The following is a 23,055-nucleotide window of genomic DNA, read 5'->3' on the forward strand; positions in this document are numbered from 1 at the left end:
TTCAGCTGGGTTTCATTTTGCTAAATCTCACAATAATGTCCTTGAGGAGCTGTCATCATGTCCTTGGTGAGAAATTTTATATACGAGAAAGCCAGGAACAAACCAAGGTACTTCCCTTCAAAGCTCAGGCCTTCTCCTCTGTCTGTGCTGCCCACTCGAGTGAAAGCTTTCAGCTCTTTTCCCCAGCTGTCCAGCTGCAGAGAGATCCGGTGCCTTGTGGCTTTTGCTGTTATCCTCACTCATTTGTTTATCCTCTGCTCCCCACTATGTGGTGAGATTCTGGGTTTCAAATTCCAGTGTTTCCATGGCGTGAAATTGAGTCCTCTAAACGAGGAGTACTGTGTACTCAGTGCAGCTTGTTATTTCATGAAAATAGGCCATCTCGGAAGCACGATTCAGAGCACATCATTTTTGCATAATTAGGTGAAATGTACGTAAATGTACATCCAAAGACATGAAAACCAGGATGATCTTTTGGTATTAATACTGGTATTAATATTACAATATTATTTTGCAGAAATACCTTTGGCTACATGCTTTTCTTCATTTCATAATTTGATCTCACTCCGAACAGAAAAATATAAAAATTCACTTGACTATTTTGGGAAAGAAAAGCAAGTTTGCAGAATCCTTCTAAAATACAAACATCAAACAATCACAAGTCATCTTGAACAGTGAAATAAAATACAGGCAGCAAGAGTCTACTGAGACATCAGACACGAATGACTGACAGCTATTAGTCTACTTCTGGGCCAGGGGCACTGATGCCCTTGTCCTTGTCATCCATTTCTACAAATCTCACTTGTGGGACGGAATAAACACTAATTTGGAAATAAATACAACCAGAGTGGGTATAGAGTTGTAGTTTCAATCTTAAAATACCTGGACCAAATTCTATGAAAACAATAATTCTAACATATTTTTAAGGAAATAAGTATCTCTTTGTAAACTTGAAATTTTCTCAAACTGGAAAACTTGGAATTAAAAAAAACAATAAAAACCAGGGAAACCAATTATATTTATAGCTACAATTTCTTCTGGTCCTCTCTCAGAACACCCATTTTACTAAACAAGTCATACGATCATTTTGAAATAATTTTAAAACAGTACATTAAAAGAATCCCAATTCTAGTTGGAGTAAGTGTGAATCTTTAGAGTCAGAAAATATTTTTTCCTTGACTTTGAGAACTTGGGGTTACAAAGAGAGTTTATTCATGTAATAACAGGAAATAGAAAAAAATCCCATTAAAATCAGAGCAGGAAAAACATCCATACTGTAAATAATTTGTATGCTAGTTGGCTGCTCTTAGTACCTAAACAACCTAAGCAGCTTTTATATCGATGGGCCACTTGCTATTTTGCCTTTATGGTATGTTCACAGTGTTGCCCTGTGGGCCAATGCAACACTGTCATCGTGGTATTCAGGTACTGGCTTATACTACACTAAGATAAAAACTACTCCAAAAGCTTAGTCACTCAGTTATGTAGAAGTCCGTGTGGTAGCAGCTGTGGGTCCACCTGTATTTATGTTCTACTCTGATACAAGCAACATTTCTAGCTTTGGGGATCTGCAACTTGGGCACTCTAAATTTTAGCGTAAAGTCTACAAGGACCACTGCTTATAGTGCCAGCTATAGCGACAATGGAAACTGAGCTCTTCCACACTCCAGCCTGGAAACTCATGGGATGGTCCTAACCTCCCCCCTGCCCTTTTTCCGGTCTCATCATCAGCCTCCATTGCAAATTTTCACAATGATCTCCTCGAGTGCTCTGCTGTGTTCACTTTGGGGATGGAGGCGGTGCAATGCTGACCACTCACTCCCTTACAGTCTCACCCGTGAGACCCTTGGCTTTCAGCCAAATCATTGAAAAATCACACAGGCAATCTCCGAGACACTGCATTGTACAGTGGTAATATTTAACATCAGGTCTCTATGGAATGCTGTCCCAAGAGATAGCCCTTTGTGGGAGACCCGTGTAATCTTTGCAAAATAGTTGCTGAGGATGACTCCTCCTTTTATCATTTGCCATCTTTACAGACTCAGGCGAAACACTGTTCTTGAACTTTGCACCTGGAAAATTTCTTTCTTAATGCGTATTCCCGCTTAAAGAATCTCTGTAAGAACTGAGAACACAGGTTGAAGGATACGTGTATGTAACAACAGGATTCCTAGTAGCTGAAAGGGGAAATAGATCCAAACCTCCATCAACAGATGAATGACTGGTAAAAACTGCGATCTGGCCATACAAAATATTATTCAACTGTAAGAAGGAAGGACATTTCTGACCCATTATTGTGGTTTACATCTAATGTCCTCATGTGGCCATGCATGGGGCTTTTTGGAGGTGCATGGATCAAGGGTGTGTGATACTGGAATTAAGTGTGTGCACTTACTAAATCAGGGTTTGGCATGGTTCTGGGTGTGGACAATGGGAAGGCCCATGCTAGGTGTGACTGCTTCCAGCTCTAAGGGTGTGTAGTCTGGATAGAACGTAAGGGACAGAAAGAGGGCTGTTGTGTCTGCTGCTTCACCACTTCACTGCTTTGCTGCCTTCTTGCCTTCTGCCCACCATTAAGTGTTTCTCCTCGATGATGTCTCTCTACTGTGCTGCCCTGCCTTGGAGCCAGCCAATCATGGACTGAAACCACTGCAAACCTTGAGCCACAATAAATCTTTCCTCCTTTAACTTTGGGTGCCATGCATTTTGTCTCCATGACAAGAAAAGTAACTAAAACACATATGCTATTATTTGGTATGTACCAAAGAAAATAAGCCAGTCACAAAAAAGTAAATAGAGCATGATTTCGTGCATATGCAGGGTCTAGAACAGTCAAAGGCACAGACAACAGAATGTGGCCACAACATATGTGACTATGACACACCCTCCCCCCAGGGGAGGCGGGAATAGGGGATTGCTGGGTGGTGCAGAGAGAGCTTCAGTTTTAAGAGGCTGAGAGAGTGCAAACTGAATACTAATGACAGAGTGTACTGAGTACTACTGAACTGCACACTTAAGAATTAAGATGGTTAAAATTTTAAAGTTATGTGTATTTTCTCACTACTAAAAAGTTTTCAAAATTAAAAACAAAGCAAAAAAAGAATGTCTGCAATCCAAGATTTTACTTGTCATAAAAGAAACGGAAAATTGTGTTTAATGAAGTGACTTCTCTTATGGTTCAGCATTTCATTCTTCTTTCAAAATGCATAGTGTCGCCTTTCTCCTCTATTTTTATAATTTGCCTTTTATCTCTTTGTGTCTTGATAGATATTTCGTTCTACTGTATCTGTGCCTGTATTGCAAGCCACACTCAATACTTTTTGAAAGCAGAAAGGGAAAAATTCTTTAATAAACCATTTCAAAAGGTCACTGAGGAACAGTTCCTCAAAGACCTGTCTGTTGTAGTTGTTGGTGCCCTAAAGGGGAAGAGAAAATAGAATTCCTTTATCACTCCTTTCTCTCTCCACAAATTCACATATAATAAATGGAATCCACACACATCGGCTGATTTTATAAATGCCAAAGTAAAAGAGGGCCCTAGCTCTTCGGCCTACTGGAGCCTGTGGAAAGTACAATGACATTTTTTACTTAAGATCTTTTAGACATATTGCATGGACCTACACCTCAGTGGAACACCTTTTAGTGGGCAAGGCATCATGTTGTTCAGCAAGGGATCACAGAAAGAAAACAGATATTCCACATTAGTCCTTGCGTGAAACATGAGACAACTCTCATCCCTGTGGTCAGTAGAGCTCTTCTTGAAAGTAGGGCTCACATCTTTCGACGACACTTTTATACGCTGCACAGGTTCACAATGATGTGAATGATACATAAATATTGGGCAGTAACTGCCCAGAAGCAAATCCAACAGATTTCACAGACTCTGAGCTGTTGTTTTCTTGGAAAAACAAAGCAATGCCTAACTAGGGCTGAACTTTCTCAAGTCTTTAGCATCTTAAGGGGACCTGTCCCTAGGCACACTTGCTAAAATGATATTATTTCAGTCAACTGCCTCTGAGAAAGCATTAATTATATTGTCATAATGTGGCCAGCAACAGCATCAGTCTATGGCAGAGTTAAATAATTTGAGAGCATAGCAGATCTGAAAGCCCAGACCTTTCCTCTGATACTGCACTCCACATCACTACGATGAAATAAATCTAACATTCTGTCACAGGTCAGTGTAACAGATGGTCCTGTCTCAAGCTTGTTATTTCCCTAAAAAACAGTCACAGAAATAGGTTTTTTTTTCCTCCCTTTCAAACATTAATTAGAATAAAAATGACCTCAATTTGGGCATTCAAATTATTCCAGCTTACTACCCTCTCGTAATGTCTTACTAGATTTTCCCCTTAACTCACAAACAATATTTACCAAGGACCATTTTGCTAGTCGCAGTTATTATGTCTGCACATTTTTATAGCATTTATGCAGCTAGGATCGAGAAGACACTTGAGAACCAGGTTTGTGGTTTGCTTTCTTAGACTGAAGCCTTAGAGAGGTTTGTGCTCCACTGGTCTCTACGACAGCCTTCCAGTTGCTATTTATTTTACGTGGTCAATTCTAGTAATAGTCAAAAGCCAAGTTAGTGTTTTGTGTGTCCCCTAAAATGATGTCCCAAAAGGGATGTGTTTTCATAGACCTGCCCTTGGACTTGAGCGTCACAATCTCCTCTCCTATAGTCAAAATAACATGCGGCAATCTAAGCATTTAACAGGGCTTGGTTACGTGGCAACCATCATTTATCTAAGACAGTTTCAGAGGCATGGGAAAATGTTTTCACCATAAATGGCACATATGGTATTTTCTAAAATATCAATTTGTACCAAAGATTAGTAAATACTCAACACAACACAGTCAGCAGTTTCTTACGGGTACAAGGACACCTGTTTTTTTTTTTTTTTTTTGGTAGAAGAAAGAAAATATGTGGCCATAGACCTCTGTGAACATTCAAATTTTACAGGAAGTTGGGGTTACCTATGATAAATCGCATTAACAAAATGTTTAGCTTCAACCAAAGGTTGAACATTGGCATGTCTTCACTTTCTTAGGCCAGGAATGATGTAATTCATTTCACCTAAGTGACTGCTAAGCAAATTTGGGGACAACTCTCCCTGTGCCATCTGTCCCTAAGATAAGTGACTAGAAAACACACATTAAAGTCAAGAATACAGCAAACTGCAGAGGATTAAAAACAAATCCTACTTTACTATCTATCATCTGTACCAACAGTGGAGGCCTTTGGTACAGGCAAAGGCATGAATACTACTGGCATTTTCTTCCTAGGGATTCCTCTTCCAAAAGAAATTAATTGGCACCTGCCATGCAAGCACAAGTACATGAGTTTGATCCCTGGTATCAAAAAAAAAATTTTTTTTTTTTAATTGGACAGCTGAAGATATGGTAAGCCTTTTTTTTTTTCTTTTTCTTTTTTTTTTTTTTTTTTTTTTTTTTTTTTTTGGATTCCTGGTTTTGGTTAAGGAAGTTTATAATGTATATGTCCTTCCTTCACAGAAGCACTGGCTCTGGTTCTTGACTAAGTTACAATGACTTATTTATTCCAACCAATTTTTTGGAAGGAACGTCAAACTTTACTGGAAATAAGTGTTTTAGGATTTGGAGTGGGGCCATCTGGTCTCAGAGCCTCTACTCTTCACAGGAACAGTTAAGGTTCAAACACTAAGCAACATGCTTAGAATCTTGCAAACACTTAATAAATGCTAAAAAGAGTTAGTACCTAGTGCCAGAACTGCTACAAGGTGGCCCTTCATATCTGTGGGTCTCATAGCTATGGATTCTACCAACCTACAGATCAAAAATACTCAGGGAAAATAACTGCATCTGAAGTGAACATATACACACTTTTTGTCAGTATTCCCTATACAACATAGTGTAACAACTGTTTACGTAGCATTTACTTAGTTCTAGGTAGTACAAGTAAGCTAGAGATGATTTAAAGTATGAGAGAAGATGTCCGGAAGTTATGTGCAAAGACATCATTTTATACTGGGGACTTGAATGGACATTTGCAAATTCTGATATCCACAAGAGTCCTGGAGCAGGTCGATCCCCCTTGGATACCAAGGATGAAGAGATGATAGATAAGATATAAAAGGACAACAGACTCTAGTGAAAGACGCTATTCATTATTATTACCAAGTCTCACACTTGTAGGCTGTAGACTTCAATACTAAACCCTGGGAATTTAAGGATCGTGACCTAAAACAGAAAACTTTCAATGAGCTACCATGGTTTCATTCAGGGTATTTGGGAATATAAACTTGAAAATACTGTTTAATTTCAATAAATGAGCACCACTGACTCATTTGTAGAAGGGGGGGATACCCCTGGATGGACACGGCATTGCATTTCAAGCATGTGAATGGAGTTAGGTGCTGATTTAGAAATGCTAACAGACTATTATTTGGGTAAAGAGTGACAGCAAATCACTTTTTTTTCCTGTTAAAACTTTTTTGGTATGAACTAGGAGTTTAAGAAGTCATCTTCCCTCTGAAGAAAAAGGCACATAATAATGCGACCGTGCAGAGAACTATACCCAGAGCCTGGCACAGTGTGGAGGAGGACACTGACTCTGACAAATTCTGGGTGTGCGGCTGAGCTTCCAAGATGACAGCAGAGTAGCTCACACTTGGAGAGGTGACTTTAGCGTGTGGACACAAAGGTGGAGACACAGAAGGCAGAACACAACCATGCTTGCTTTACAGGAGCACAGATTCCCTCTCCAAAGTCTTCCTTTGCGAGAAGATAGCCAAAAGCTCCAGAGACTCTACTAATCATATGTGCTATTTTCATTAAGAAATCTGAACCTTAGAAAATATTTTCGAGGTCCCACTATTTTGGATGAAAAGGAGTTGTTTTGCTGACTGCATCATTCTAAAACCTGATACACTGTCTGCCTGAATAGCAAAAAAAGTTTAATTCAATTAATTTATTAGAGGTTAGCCACATGTCCTTTCTTATTACTGATGCCGAACATCTGTCACAAAGCAGATTTTGTTCAGGACATTATGAACAACTGCATCATTCATTACTGAGCGAAGTAAGCGTCATACCACCGGCCTACTGCACTAGAAGTGACATCCACTTCTCATAAAATGGGCAGACAGAATGACAAAAACACAATGTTTTTTCAATGCAGAGCCTAAATATTCCTTACTTCTTTATCCCCCTTACAACATCATTGTTCAAGATCGCTGAGAAATATACATCTGACATTTTCTAAGCTTCCCCTTTGAAATTCTGTGAACTTTCTCTAAGCAGAACTATGTGGCCATACAGTGTCTCTTTAACAGTGAATGACTTGTTGGGTTTTGGGGGTTACTGCTTAAGACCAGTGAATGTAAGTTCAGCAACTCAAAAGTGTCAGCCCTTGTGATTCTGGGGCAGGCAAGACCTTACCACGTCCCACGAAGCACTAGTTCTTGGCAACCCTGCAAAAGAGAGAAGTGAGTGCAACCCCAGAGACTCATTTTCTGTAACGCTCACCACAAAGACCCGTGTGTGTGGAGGGTGAGCATGAGACAGGCAGACCGGTCAGCTGATAGCAATGTTTCCTGCAACATGGGAAAGGAATAGCACTACCATGATCTGTGTCCTCTGCAGATTTACAAGCCAAAACTCACTTGCCAGCATGACAGTATTAGGGGGTAGGGCCTTCAGGATTTATTCATTCATGGTATCTGGACCCTTAGGTATCAGGACCCTTTGAAAGGGCCAGTGTTGGACTTTCCATCTCTGGCAGGACACAGTGCTCCTCCCTGCTGGAGGCCCCGGCCATAAAGCAGATCTGGGAAGCAGATGGCAGGCCTCCCCAGACACCGAATCTTGGACTTGATAGCCTTCAGAACCATCAGCAGTAAGTGTGTGTTGTTCATAAGTTACTCAATCTCAGGTATTTTGAGGCAGTGGCATAAAAATGGACTAAGATAAGCAGTCAGGGAAACTAGTAATGACAATAGCAGTAAAAAAGCAACATCATTTTATCAAGCCAACTTGGCAACAGAAATTTCAATGATTTTAAGACCAAGCCTGGAGCTTTGAGAAAAAGTTTTTTCATTTAGGATAATTGCTCTGAAGAAGAGTACAAACCTTTATACTGGAGTAAAAAAGTAACTCTACCTGGTCAGTTCTCTTCCCTCTGGAAAGGCTCAACACACTGAATTAGAAAGTGGGAAGTGGACTGTTTATTTCATAAATGAAAGATTTGGTGACGTCACTGCACTCTACAAGAGAAACAGGAAAGAGCTACAGAGCAAAAAGGAGAAAAAGATGAAACAGAAGTGGAAAGATGAGGCAGGAAGGAAGGAGGGGTGGAGGGAGGGAACAAAGGGAGGAAAGAGAAAAGGAAGGGGGAAGGAAGGAAAGAAAGAAGAAAACAAAACAAAAGGACTGGCCAGTTGGAAGTAAAAAGAGAACGACAGCAAGAAGAAAGAAAATGAGAGGAAGGAAAAGAAAAACAAGGGCAAGTGGTCTCTATTCTAGCTGGTGCTGGACTAAATACTGGGGAACAAAAGAAGGGTGAAGGAAGGAAGGCAGAAACTTCGAACAAAAGGAAAGCAGGAAGGCAGAGCCTGCTGCATTCGGACATGTGAACCCGCAAGTCTTTCTGCCCTGTGGCTTGACAGCTTCAGGCTCATTCTGCTGGGTCCTACCTCATGCCCACCCTGTCCTCTCCTCTTACTGTGGGCACCCGAATTCCACCCTCCTGCAGGACAGCCTGGCCTTTCAAGACACGATGCCTGGTGGCTTTACTGGAGCACTTCGGTCCAGAATAATCACATTCTCTTTCAATTCCTAACGCACCCACCTACAAAATGAGTTTGTCACTTGTCAGCTGTCTTCATCTTGCTAGTCCTTTGTGCCTCACTTATCCAGTAACTCACCAGCTACAATGCAGAATTCTGGAGGATGGAAACTGTCATTCGCTTCTTTAGATTCCTTACACCAGGGACCATGGTGCTCTGCACATTGTGGATATTCACCATTTTTACTACTGACTGAGAAAATGCTAGTCATTGCTCATAAACTAGCTACAGAGCGAGAGAGAGAGAGAGAGATTTAATCTCACATTAGGGGAAGTGACTAGGAAATTCATTTATAATATTGTCTTTTTTAAAACTTCATTCTAACCACAAGTTTTCACAGGAGCAAGAAGAAAGTATCACTCTGGTAAAGTAGAACTACATTACCGTAAACCATGGGGAGATGGAAGGGAAATTTGGAACCTTTCAGTCTCTACCATGTTGCAGATGAGCCAAGATGCAACAGGACAAAAATAGCATGAGCTTGGACACAGAGCCTGTGCTTGAACCCGAGAGCACCCCTTGATGGCTAGGTGTTCTTAGCACTCTGCCTGGTGCATGTGCACCATTTATGAAACAAATAATACTATCTTCCTTCTGATTGTTTATAACTGATACGATACACAGGAAAGCATCCAGGACAGTGAGCAGCAGCCCCTGGTCGGCTCGGTGAGTATTCTGCTAGGAGACCTGGACTCCTTCAGGTGCAGGGGCTCTGTTCTATTCAGCTCTGGTGCCTGGAGTATAAATCATTAAGTCTTTTTGGAGTAAAGAAACAAGAGATCCAGGTCTCAAGTGAGGCTTCCCCAAGGCCAAGGAGAGTTAGAGTCTGTCTGGGGTTTTAAAGAGCTAACAGTTCTTAAAGTCCAGCAAGAGGGATTTATGGTACTCCCAAGCCCTTCCTTATTTCCTAACTTCACACCTGTGGAGGCTCAACTTTTTTCATCTGCACTGTCCAGAAAACCCATGACCGCACACTGCATGTAAGCAGACAAGAGGATACAACTATCCTCAATGGAGCCAGATTATAGAGCTTTGCAAAAGTACAAACAGTGGAGCTGGGGATTTTACTCAGTGGTGCCTCGCCTGCCTTGCAAATACAAGGTCCTGAGTTTGATCCCCAGTTCCCAAAACAAGAAATAAAGAAAGTAAGAAAGAAAGGAAGGAAGGAAGGAAGGAAGGAAGGAGAGAGAGAGACAGAGTACAGACAGTGGTACTCTTCTAATTTTTTTTTGTTTTGGGAATAAAGTTATTTTTCATAAAAGATATTTTTATGTTATACAGTGGTACCTAAGTTCACAAACTTAATTTTTCCATGATTCTGGTTCATGAACCAAGGCACCACTATATGTTATTTGTAGAATATGCAATGGGTTTGTTATTGTTAATTAGAGGTGAAATGATACATTCAAAAATTGTTTTAGTATCTAATATGGGTAACCATCAATAGGTATAAATTACACAAACAAAAGCACTTTGGGATCCTCGATGATTTTAAGTGCAGAGGGGATCCTCAGAAGAATATTTGCAAGCCACCGATATGGTCCAGCTTCCTTATTCTGTGGGAGGGAGAAAAATGAAGACTTAACAAAATGAACTCATCAAGGTCACTAGCAACAAATTTAGGTACTGTGCCTCAGCTCTTCTACAGTGGAGCTCTTAACTACTGCCATGATATCCGAAAGAAAACAAAACAGATTTGAAAAAGAATGTAAACAGTGAGCTATAGTTCCAGTTCTTTCTCTCTCTCTCTCTTTCTCTTTTTCTTTTTTTGTACCAGGGATCAAATTCAGGTCCTTGCGCATGCAAGGCAGGCGGCAGAGCCACTGAGCTAAATCCCCGGGCCAATTCCAGGTTTTCTAAGAACACCTTATTTCCTATCTGTGCTGTTGGTACACTGGGAAGTTCTTACCTATTTTAAAAGATAACTTATGAGAGAGTAAGAAAGAGTTCCAAACATATACAGGATCTGAAACCATTAAGAGGCTGTACTGGAGCAGCCTAAAAAGCCAAACTCCAGTCAATGCAGAAGCCTTGATGTAGATGGAAAATGTAGACTTTTGGACTCAAGGGATCCTTGGTCTCCACATCTTCAAAATAAGGGGGAAAATAAATTCCTGCCTCAAAGAATCAAGAGGATTAAACAATGTATTGGAGATGATGATTAACATAAAACCTTCTATAAGCTTTCAGCCTCAGATTGAGTCTGTTTCTTCCACATTGCAGTATCCAAGGTAGTGGAAAACACCATCTCATCTGTCACAAAAAGGAAGTGAGGAGTTTATAAACTGCTAATCCCATAGATTCTATTGAGGGGGCATCTGTCTCAGGGTAGGGGGCACAGGTGCCATGTGTTATGCTGTCCTTAGGCAAGGCTGCCTCGCCTGTGAGTATCACAGTGCTTGGGCAAGAGGCCTGTGCTGTGCTAATGATCCAAGTGCACAGGTGTGTACTAATAAGGAGGAGTGGGCACAACATGAACTTTCTGTATTTGTTTCTTTCACTTTCCACTTACTTCTTTTGAAAGAGTCAAATGCCAAAATCTGAGAAAAATTAAAGAACTTCACAGCCCTTCTACATAGGGCTAGGGCTCTTGGGTGAGCATGGCAAACAATATATAACCAAATTCATCTCCTGCTTGTGACACAAGGGAAGGGAATAATTATGTGGCACAGTTTTGACTCTGGAAGTGTGTAAAGATGCAAGTCCAGAAAACACTTTTATAAAATCAAGACATATTTAAGCCTGCTCCCCTCTTTCAGTCAGGATGGTGCCATCAAAGTTATCACTATTTTGTGTCTTGTGATTTGTGACAAAGTAGGAAACCAGAATCCCTCTTTGGTTTGGACTGATTCGTTCTTGGTAACCTGCCCTAATCTTGTAACAGAGTCACTGCAGAAAAACATTTTTTCTCTACTCATCAAATTTTCAGTTTCTTGACTTCGATGATGATTTTATTTTACATTAGGAAGAAGAATATTTTCAACTGAAGAGATCAAAGCCCTTGAACACATTAACTGAAAAAGGCAATATGCTAATATGAGACGCACCAAGCCTTTTACAGATAACATACACTCTTAAATTATTTTTGACTTTTATTCAAAATGAAAAATAGCTCCCTCTAGTTAGCCAGAGTAAAGCTTGCCTATATTTCTTGCCTCATTACTGTTCTAGGGGACCTCAATATAGTTATAGATAGCTTAAGAAGTTCATTCCATTTGCAGTCTCATATTTGTTTTTCCTTAATTTCATACTATACTGGCAATTACCCAGCTTCATTAACTCCTTAGGAAATTTCTCAAGAACACTACAAGAAACATCGTGCAAGAAATATTAACCTAAAGCCGTTTTCTTAAAGTAAAATTAGAAAGAAGTCTGCAAAAGTGAATCTCTTTCATTAAATTCACATGAGTTTGGGGAGGGATCTACTCTTGATATCACTCTAACAGTAAAAGCAGTCATCAGCGAAGTAAGTATCCTTTGGACTGGACTGGAGGGACAAACAAGAAGACTGTTAGGCGCAGAGGTATTGCCATGGAGACAGGACTAAGCAAAGAGAAAGGGTGATTTGGCTGGAGCACAATTTATGCTGAGAGGCAGCGGGAAATAATGCTGAAAAGAGCATTTTAAAGTTAATTAGTTCATCGTGCACTGCCTAATGCCAGCAGTCTTCTAGATGCTGACAATGCAAAGGTGGACCAGACAGGCCACGCTCCTGCCCTTCCAGGGACAGCATGACGGGGGCAGAAGACCTACAAGGAAGATAATCCAAGTGTGAGAATGAAGAGGGACTGGGCGGAGAGCTTTGCTCTGAATTTGGTAGTCAGTGATGGTCTGTCCGAATACGGAATATTCTAAGCAGGGAAGAGAGACCGGGGAAGAGCTAGTCTCCTGCCGGGAGTGAGCAGCAGGTGTGATGGGCTGGAGCTCCTCAAAGCTCCCCAGGAGGTCAGTGTGCCAAAGCCAGGGCTCCGACAAACTGTGGGGAGGAATTCATTACAGCCCATCTCACTGTCTCGAATACCAGTCCACTCTTGTTGTTGCTGTCTCTGTCCCAGGATGAAGCAGTCACCTGAGCTTCTTCTCTGTTGATCCTGCAGGGTTTCTTCACAATGCTGCCTTTGCCACTTTGGCTGCCCCAACTGCCTCCCCACAGACCACTAGCGGGCGTCCCTCAGAGGAAGGGGATTTGGGTTCATCCTCTGCTCTGTCTATTCTCAGGGTCTACCATGGAACAGGGATGGATACCACGATGCTGCTCAAGAAATACTCAAATGAATGGACCAAATCATTATCATCGCTCCTCATCTCCCAAGAGTGGCCAAATTGAGAGACAGGCTTTGGTGAACATGAAGACAGGTGAAGCAGTGAGTTAGTGTGTGAATCCAAGGTTCTGGTTTATAGGATTTCCACCCTTCTCAGTGGAGGATGGCCCTTAGGAATTCTGAATGCAAAAAATCAACTCAGCAGCAGTGTGGCACCCATTTCTTCTAAGGATTTATCTCCTCTCACATCCTCTGCTGAATATCTCTAGATGAGTAAGGGGGACAAACAGTATTTTAACACAGAAGGAAGGCAATGTCACTTTGGGGACTGTCCCTTCCATCCCCCACGTGCTTGAATGACTTGTTTCCATGCTGCCAATCCTCTTCAGGCCACTCCACGTTCCCTCTGATGAGGCTCCTCTGTCAGGCAGGGGGACTGTTCTTCAAACCCCACTTTTGTGCAAAAGACTCATAATTCCCTGTTATGCTGCTCCTGCCCTCTGCAGACAAGCACTGGCATTTTCCACTTCTGACACTGATTTTCTTTATGGAGGACGCTCATCTCCAGCCATCTCCAGGGCCAGGCAGAGTGCAGAGAGCTGGGTGGAGGATGCCAGGTCATGCTGAGCACCACGGTGGCCAATGCAAGGGGCTGCTGCTCTGCTCTGTGTACCCAGTGCAATGATCATTAGCCCACTGTAGACCTGGGCCTCCATCTGCTAAGTCTGCCTGGGTTTTCATAGGGTTCAATGAAAGGACAAGGCATGGGGACTTTGTGCTTTTAAAATTTATTCTCACATATTTACCCAGAAATTTTAAAAAGATGGAACTTTCAAGTGCTGTTTGTTTCCTCAGTGAAAGGAAGAAAAGACAGTGTTTTCCTGGGTGGGGGAGGTAAGGAGGCAGACACTGGATAACATAGCCTGGAGCTCTCGGGCCTCTGGGAGGGTGCTGGGGCCAGGCCTTCACAGGTAGACAGACATTGCATCACTCACCATGGCTGCACCAGGAGAGGACCTGGAGCTCCTCACTGCTCTGTGCTAATGGGAGGGGCGGCCCAGGGAAATCCCCTCACCAGGGACAACTGCACTAGCAGCACGCTGATCCCCCGACTGGAAACACAAGAGACCAGGAGCAGCCCAGGAAAACCCAATACGAAATAACTGAAGACCCTACTGTCTCCTTTTCTGATGGTGCTGCTGTCACACAGCTGGGGCTGAAGACCGGGACAGTGTGGGCCATGAGTTTGCTGAGTGGAGGTCTCCCCAGTAGACATCTGCTTGGAACTCACAGCGAGAGGCTGGGGAGGTGACATGAAGACTTCTGCGCTCTCTCGCTCTTCCAGTGTTGGGACCAGACAACAGAAGGCCCAGACAATAAAGACAGTGAAAGATCACCTCAGACTCATTTCTGTTAGGCTATTTCTCAACACAATGTGTGTGTGTGTGTGTGTGTGTGTGTGTGTGTGTGTGTGTGTGTGTGTGTATGCAATTAACAGACTTTTAATTTTAAAATATTAGCTAAGGCTTCAAAAAGTATAATATTGAGCCTTCATTTCAGGGGAAAAAATGGAAAACTTTCAGCATAGGCTTAAGGAAGAGTTTAATGTGTGGTGAACTGGTAAGAAATTTGAACAGTTGCAGTGATCTGTAGCAATATATGGTAAGTTGTTTTAAGATAAAATTGAATAATTAATCATCTAATATATATTGAAAAGTTTTGAGTTTATAATAAGAAAAGTTTCATGTTAAAGTATTAATTCATTTTCATTCCAGAGCTTAATAAAAAATCGGAAAGGCTGTTTCCTTTTTGACTCTCTACTTCCTGCATGTCTTTGAGCTCAAATATGGCTAATACACAGCTGAAGAATAAGATCGTTAGCAACTTGCAGTTTTATTTCAAAGATGAAGGCCTATAAAAATGATCAACTAAAACATTTTAGTCCTCTTTTTAAATATAACCATACCTCCATCCATGAAAAAAATGGATGTACATATTATAATCCTTTCTCAAGAATTTTATTCTCATGTTATAAATATAAATTAAGAAATCTTTCAGGTTGGTGAACAGATTATTTGATTAATTTGTTCAATAATTTATTTATTCTGCAATATTTATAGAGTATCTACTATATCTTAGGCACAATTCTAGGTGCTAGAAACTCAAAAATATCTAAAACAGAGTCTGAATTCACTGGGGAGGTAACATTAAAAAATTCAAATAGAAAGTGATTCCTCCTATGTTTCATTTGTTGAAAAAGATTCTTATAATTATGCATTTTGTTTAGACCCTCTACACTCAGATGTTAACAAATAAAAATTAACAGATGACACCAAAACTAAAGGCAACATAAAGAAGAAGGATATGTTGGATTCATTAAGAAATTTGTGTATGATACTTCCAAGAGAGTGAAAAGAGAACCCACACATGGGAGAAAACAATTATAAGTCATATGTCCATGAAGATTTAATACCCAGATTATATAAATTACTTCTTCAACCGAAGAACGGTAAGACAATCCAACTGAAAAATGGGCAAATGCCTTCTCCAAAGAAAATATACACTGGCCAATAACCATGTAAAAAGATGCCCCAGTAGTCAGCAGAGAATGCAAATCAAAGCTAGAATGAGCCACCACCTCATACCTGCAAGCCTGCCTGCTGAAAGGAAGTGCTGGCAAGGATGTGGCAAAATCAGTACCCTATACTCTGCTAGTGGAATGTAAAACGTGGAAACTACAGGGTGGAAAACAGTCTAGCATAGAATTATCATATGCCCAGCAATTCTACTCAATATATATCCAAAAGAACTGAAAGCAGAAATAGATATCTCAAGAGATACTTGTATAATCCATGTTCAGGACAGCATCGTCCATAATACCTAAGCACAACCGACAACCTATATGACATCAAGTGGTGAATGGAGAAAGAAATTGTAGTCAATTTGCTTTATTTGCAGTAATTACAGTCCAGAAAGTCATTGGGAACCCTGAATTATCAGTAAATATCAAGCCACTCCTAGGGGGAAAGGATTAGGATCCATGGAGCCTCTGGACACAGCATTTTGGTCAGCTGATCCACAGATGGCCTTGTTCTATGTGAGTTTCTGTTCAGAGACATCTTCCTCAACATGCATGGTTTCCTCAGTGTCACTGAACTCAAGGTCAGCAGCGGAACTCAGGCTGGAACAAAGCTGACCTTACATGTAAGTTGTCTGTAAGGCACAGTGACAGCTTTCTTGAATTTAGTGACACCAGACAACCTTCAATGCTATGTTCGCGGCCATGTTAAACAGGGAAACCACCAATGAAAAGCACAGAAATGCAAAATGAGTAGCACTGAATAGAAGGGGGAAAAAAAGGCTTGCATGCAGAATATGAGCTTGCCTTACTTGATTTCTGCCGGCATAGGCACTCTTGGTGACGCAAATTTTGCACAACTGCATGAGTCTGTGAATGATGGTTAAAATACCGAGGACTCTGAGGTTATAAATCAGTGTCACCAGTAGGCCAATTCACAAGCATGGGAAACACGGATACTGAAGATACACGTATAAATAATAGAGTGATATTCAGCCATAAAAAGGAACGAAATGTGGATACTTGCTATTACATGGATAAACACTGAAATCATTATGCTAAGGGAAATAAGCTAGATACAAAGAAAGAGCAAACACTTTATAATTCCACTTATATCAGATATCCACAAGGCAGGCAAATTCATAGACTAGAGTTTATCAGGAGTTCAGCAGAGGAAAGAGTGAAGAATCACAGTTGAATGGTTCAGAGTTTCAGTTTGGGATGTGAAAATGTACCACAGATGGATCACCATGCGAATTGTACACTTCAGAGTGAGGCCAAATTCATGTTATATTTTGCGAAAGATGGACAGATAACGCTGAAAAAGACTAAATGAATCATGTTAAACTTCTACTGCAACAAATTCAAATGGAGATACTCTGTGGGCACTATGAGAGATTCCTTCCTCTCCACCTACCTTGTCTTTTATAAACAAGAGCCTTCCTTAGTATTTTTTTTTCTTTTGGTTTATAAAACCAGCTTACTATTTAATACTGTGTCAGCTGATTGCTGAGGAAAACAAATAAGTTAAAATGTGCAGGCCAGTTACTTGGCTTTACTTCATGTTTTTGCTGAAAATTGATTCAGCAGTAGAATGATTCGTTATAACTGCCAATAGAGGGGCCGTCTCGAGATCCAACTGAGAGTCCTATTTTTCTTGGGGATGAAACTATCTCAGCGGTACGTGGTGGAGTGAATTGGTGCTTGTAGGTAGATTGCTATGGATATTCCTGAGGTGCCTTGGCACCGTGTCTATCTTTTATCATCAAACCATTTGTCATCTGTCTCTCTCCTCTGAAATTCCCATTTTCCTGTCTCTAGAGAGAGCACCATCTGTTAGGATGTGGCGTGGTTACTATCATAATTCCAACATTCTCTTTTAAATATTTCTTGACCCAACAATTACAAAGAAGCATCACTGAATATAAACATAAATGAAATCTGCTAATGGGGAATTCAGACACTATTAAAATACAAACTTAAAATGGGAGAGAATTCATAGCCAAAGAGAAATCTATTAAAATTCTTTCAATCTTTTAAAATACATCATAAAATAAAAATGTTTCACTACAGAATAACATTTTGGCTTTTTCGGTGACTGAAAAGAAGGGTAATTATGATTGTCATGAAAACATACTGAGCAGCTGTATACGGTGAACAAAAGAACCATTATAAAATGCTTGCAAAAACTGGCACTTTCACACAGGCACATTTCCTAGAAATTAGATCGTCTTCCCAAATGCAGTAGATACCAAAAGAGACTATTTTCTATTAATTGTGGCTTTGTACCAGTTGAGTATTTAGAGCCAACTGGATTATCTCTCTTCTGGGACAATTCCCACATACTATTATGTAGGATTTACATATACTCAAAATGTTCTAAAAAGTGATTTTGAAATTCTCAAAGATCAATATAGACTCTTAACACTTAAAAAATGCCCATTTCATTAGATTCTTTCACGCATGCACATCTGTTTAGAAATTATTTAACCGAAAAAAAAAAGAGAGAGTGTAACGAATAATTCTGCAGTTTGTTTTATCAGGGCTAATTAATAGGTACTTACTCATTGAAGACTAGGTCCGGTGCAAAATAGAGAAATTGGCTGTTCGTATGTTTGTACGATCTCCAGCTCAAGGCAAATGATGACAGACACATCCAAGAATACTGGATTAGGGTAATTTGGTCCTCAAGAGGCAAGTTTTTAAATCCTGAAGAACAGAACGATTAATCACAGAAATACACTTAGCATTTAAGTACATTCCAGGAAGAAGCTTCTTAAGTCTGCCCCGTTCTCTGACAGATGCAGATCAATCCCACAGGCATTTAGGCAGCGCTGCCCGCATGCCTGGCCCTGAAGAACACTTCCTTTTAACTCACCCTAAGCGCTCTGTGAGTAGGACCAGCCAAGTCCCACCAGTGCTGGAGCATCCGGTGAGATTCAACTCCTGCTCAGCCTCCGAAAGACTCTGTATCACCCCCAAAACCTGTGTCAGCCGCCACACAATCATCACACTCAATTAAGGGGCAATTTAATAACTGCTGACATCTGCATGTCTTTAAAAATGGCAAAAGATTTTACTTTTCATGACTTCGTAGTACCGAAAAATTATTTCTTGCTTTCCACAGGCTGGGGAAATACTACCTGTTGACTTCTTTTTTGTTGTTTTGTTATTTTTGGTGGGATACCAGGGATTGAAGCCAAGGTTTCATGCAGAGGAAAGTTCCACCACTCTATTACACGCCCATGGTCTCATGAAGTCACTAAGTTGCCCAGGCTGGCCTCGGCCTTGTAACCCTCCTGCCTCTGCACCATGCATGGCTGGGATTACAGGCCTGTGCTGCTTCACCATGCCTGGTAGCAATGTCCAGTTATAGATTAGGCACCCTTGGCACCTGGTTCAGTAAGTGGCCTCATAGCTTTTTTGTTCTTTCCTTGCCCCTTCTGTTCCCAATGGCATCACGCTACTCCTCCTGCTGCAGATCTTCAGCTGGGCCAATTCCCTTCAAAAATCAGTCCTAAAAGCCTGTTGTGTGGTGGCTGCTGCTAGATCATAGATCAGCTGAGACACAGCTCTGGATTCACAAACTGAGACAATCTGATAACATTCCTAAGGGATACTTCCGTAGATGAGCAGGGCCCCATTAATAAAATCCTGTATCACAGAAAACGACCACCAAGTGGGAAGTGAAAAGGCAATTCTGAGGATGCCGGGGTGGCCTGTGCTTACCCAACCTTTGCCCAGAGCAGCCCAACTTATGAGCTGCTAATAACAGGCTCTGTCATGTTTTCACCCACAAAACGCACTCCCCTTTATTAATACTTTTAGGATAAAATTTCCACTGTAACAACCAACATGAGAAACGCAGCCCTAGAATCCCGAACCCCAAACTGACCTAAGAAATGAGGCCCAGCCGGACTTTCCCCACACACCGCTGCATCCCCTGGTTGTCAATTTCAAGCTGTGACACAAGGGCGAAGCACAGGGAATCCCACACACATCGCGGCGGGAGGAGAGGCGTCCTACCTGGAAGTACCTTGGCCCACTTCACGACCTGGATCATCTGCTTGCCGGCCAGGCGGTTGAGGGTGGAGAGCAGGTGTTCGGCCGTGTCCGGCTTAGAGCCATCATAGCCCGCGTAGACAATTTCCGGTTCGATGCTTTCCAGGACCATGGCTGGGGACGGGGTGAGGGCTCGAGAGATGGTGGAGAGCTGAGGGACCAGGGCCGTGTTGACCGAGGGCTCTTTCGCAGGCGCGATGTACGTGGTCCCCTCCTCAGGGCTCTGGGGCGGCGGCGGTGGAGGTGGGGGCTGCTGCTGGGGCTGCTCCTCGTGAATGCCTTTTAACTTCCCCAACTTCTTTGACTTTCGAGCTGTGAAAAAAGAAAGAAATCACAGACAAGGCCCACGGAAATCACCTCTGGCAATGATTTTGGTGACCATGAAGTGTGATCACTGGACAGACCGAATCCCCCCCAGAATCCTCCTTCTCACGTCCCGCTCACGCGGCCCATTTCGCCCCTTTCTGAGGCAGCTTTGGAAGCCCTCTCTCCGGAAGGTTGGTTACGCTTGCTGTCACCGGTCTACTGAAGATGCCGGCTTTTCGTGGCTATTCTGGCTTTAGAGAGGAGCCCGCAGTCACAGGGTGCGAGACCAGGTGGATGACGACCAGCCACAATATTTTTAGATTACTTTTCTACTGGATGGAGCTCGGCAGTAGCCACTGCCATATTTTTTATCACACCTCTTACTGAAACCTCCCCAAAGCGGACTTCTAGAAATGCTTCAAAAAGGGGCAAAACGATGGGCTGAGTGTGTTCACAGCCAGGGAGTACTGTGAGGGTGATTCACGGCAATGAGTTTACTGCATTTTTAAAATTTAAAGACACACCCTATTTTTTATTTTAATGTAACAAAAGCAGATATCAATAAATTAAAAAGCGTTCTTTATAACAAAATTCACAACAAAATACAGGATAACAATACTTAATACACTGTGTATTATAGTAGTAAAAGAAAGGCCAAAACATTACTCAGAGTTTGAGTCATAGACAAAAAAGACTCTCTTACAAACATAAAACTCTCTTCTCAAAGAATTAAGAGAAACTAGAAGCTTAAATTTACAGACAAAATAGAATATATATCAACATATTTTTGAAACAAAGGAATAGAGAATTTGGGGAGTTACCCGAACTCCTTCCTTCCTACCACATTTCATCTTCTATTTTGTTCTCTTTTGTTACCAAGGATCGAACTCTGGACCTTGTGGTTGCAAGGCAGGCGGCGGAACCACTCAACTAAATCCCCAGCCCATATTTTGTACTTTATTTATATCTATGTATAGTTTGAGCTATATAAGCGAAATCATGTGACATTTAGACTTTTGTGTTTGACTTACTTCACTTAACATTATGTTTTCAAGATGCATCCATCTGACCACGAATGCCTCCAGTTTGTTTTTATAGCAAAGCAGCACTTAATTGTGTATAAATACATTTTCTTTATCCATTTATCTGCTGATGGCCATATACACTGTTTCAAGATATAGCTATTATAAATTGTGCTGCTTTATATGAATATGGGTATGCAAGTATCCTAGTAATATGATAACTTGAACTCTTTTAAGAAGATACCTACAGGGGCATAGCTGGGTCGTGTGGAATTTCCATTTTTAGTTTTTTGAGGAATCTCTAGACCAACTTCCATAGTGGCTGTACTAATTTACATTCCCACCAACATTATAGAAGAGTTTCTTTCCCTCCCCCCGCTGCAGCCTACCCAGCATTTGTTATATTTTTTGCAGATAGCCTTTTTTTTTTTCCTCATTGCGTTTATTGGTACATCTTAGGAATACAGTTCAGTTACATTCATCATTGGGATGTTGTACCTTTACATGACAGGTCTTGGTTCTCATTTTTTCCCCTTATCCCCGCTCTCCTTTCACCCCCTCCTCCCTTACCGATTTACAAATACTTTATTTCCATTTTTTCATTTTCTCATTTTTTTTTCTTTTCCCTTATTTCCTTTCCCCTACCCTTCCCATTGCCCCTACACCTTTAGCCCTTTTCTTCCTATTTCACATTGTCAATTATACCATTAGGATCTTATGTACCATTATAGCTTTTCACACCAGAGAAACTATTCGGTGTTTACACATGTGTGACTTATTTATTTCACATAGGAGTATAGCCTCAATATGTATCCATTTTCCTATGAATGACTCTTGATAGCCTTTCTTTCTAGGGTAATATGGTATCCCAATGTAGTTGTAATTTTCATTTCTCTAATGGCTAGTGATGGTGAGCATTTTTTCAAGTATTTATAGACCATTTGTACTTGTTCTTCTGAGAAATGTCTATTCATTTCTGCTGCCAATTTTTTGACTGGGTCTTTGACTTTGAATAGACTAAATTTTTGAGTTCTTTATATATTCTAGATGTTAGTTCTCTTTCCAAGGAAACTACTGATTTTCTCCCCATTCTGCAGTTGTTTCTTTACTCTGTTGGTTGTTTTCTTTCCTGTGCAGAAGCTTTTGAATTTGATATGATCCCCCATTTATAGAGTTTTGGTATTAATTCTCATGCCGTTGGGTTTCTGATCAGAAAGTCCTTGCCTACACCTGTCTTCCAAGAGTTGTACCTATTTTTAAGTGTTTCTGTTTTAACGTTTAGATCTTTAATTCATTTTGATCTCAGTTTAGTACAGGTAACACATACGTGTCTCGACTCAATCTTCTGCATGGAAATCCAATTTTCCCCAGCATCATTTATTAAAGAGGCTATCTTTCCTTCAATGTATGTTTTTGGCTCCTTTGTCAAAAATCAAATAGTTGAATGTGCCTGGGGTTGTTTCTGTTTCTTCTATTCTGGTCCACTGATCCACATGTCTGCTTTGTGACAGTGCCATGCTGTTTTAATTACAGCAGCATTGTAATATTAAACTTCAAATCTGGGATTTTGATGCCTGTTGCTTTGTGACCCAGGATGGCTTTTGCTATTCTGGGTCTCTTCTGGTTCCATATGAATTTTAGGACTGTTTTCTCTAGATCTGTGAGAGGCACTGTTGGTATTTTGATTTCTACTGCGTGACACCTGCATATCAGTTTTGGAATTATAGTTACTTTGATTATATTGATTCTGCCCATGTAGAAATAAGAGATATCTTTCCATTTTTTGATATCTTCCTGGATTTCCTTTTTTTCAGTGTGATGTGATTTTCACTGTAGAAGTCTTTCATTTCCTTGATTTGGTTAATCCCTAAGTATTTAATTTTCCTTGATACTATTGTGAATGGTATGGTTTTCTAATTTCTTTCTCAATAAATTCATTTTTAGTGGATCAGAATACTATTAATTTTTGTGTTTATTTTTGGGTTTTTTTTTTTTTTTTG

At 40.9% G+C, this 23,055-nt stretch overlaps 1 protein-coding gene across 2 annotated transcripts in view; it reads right to left on the bottom strand.

Annotated features, from left to right (window-relative positions):
* The window catches only part of Nr3c2 (nuclear receptor subfamily 3 group C member 2), a 341,763-nt gene that overhangs the window by 56,932 nt on the left and 261,776 nt on the right, over window positions 1-23,055 (bottom strand). For both annotated transcript variants that reach the window (XM_010632733.2, XM_010632735.3), the window contains exons 5-6: window positions 19,692-20,039; window positions 18,230-18,374 (exon numbers count right to left, since the gene is read on the bottom strand). In XM_010632733.2, coding sequence (XP_010631035.1) covers window positions 18,230-18,374; window positions 19,692-20,039 — 493 coding nt within the window. The remainder of the gene's footprint in view (window positions 1-18,229; window positions 18,375-19,691; window positions 20,040-23,055) is intronic.

This window comes from Fukomys damarensis, unplaced genomic scaffold (genome assembly GCF_012274545.1).
Source record: "Fukomys damarensis isolate Sample0158 unplaced genomic scaffold, DMR_v1.0_HiC HiC_scaffold_38, whole genome shotgun sequence".
Lineage (NCBI taxonomy): Eukaryota > Metazoa > Chordata > Mammalia > Rodentia > Bathyergidae > Fukomys > Fukomys damarensis.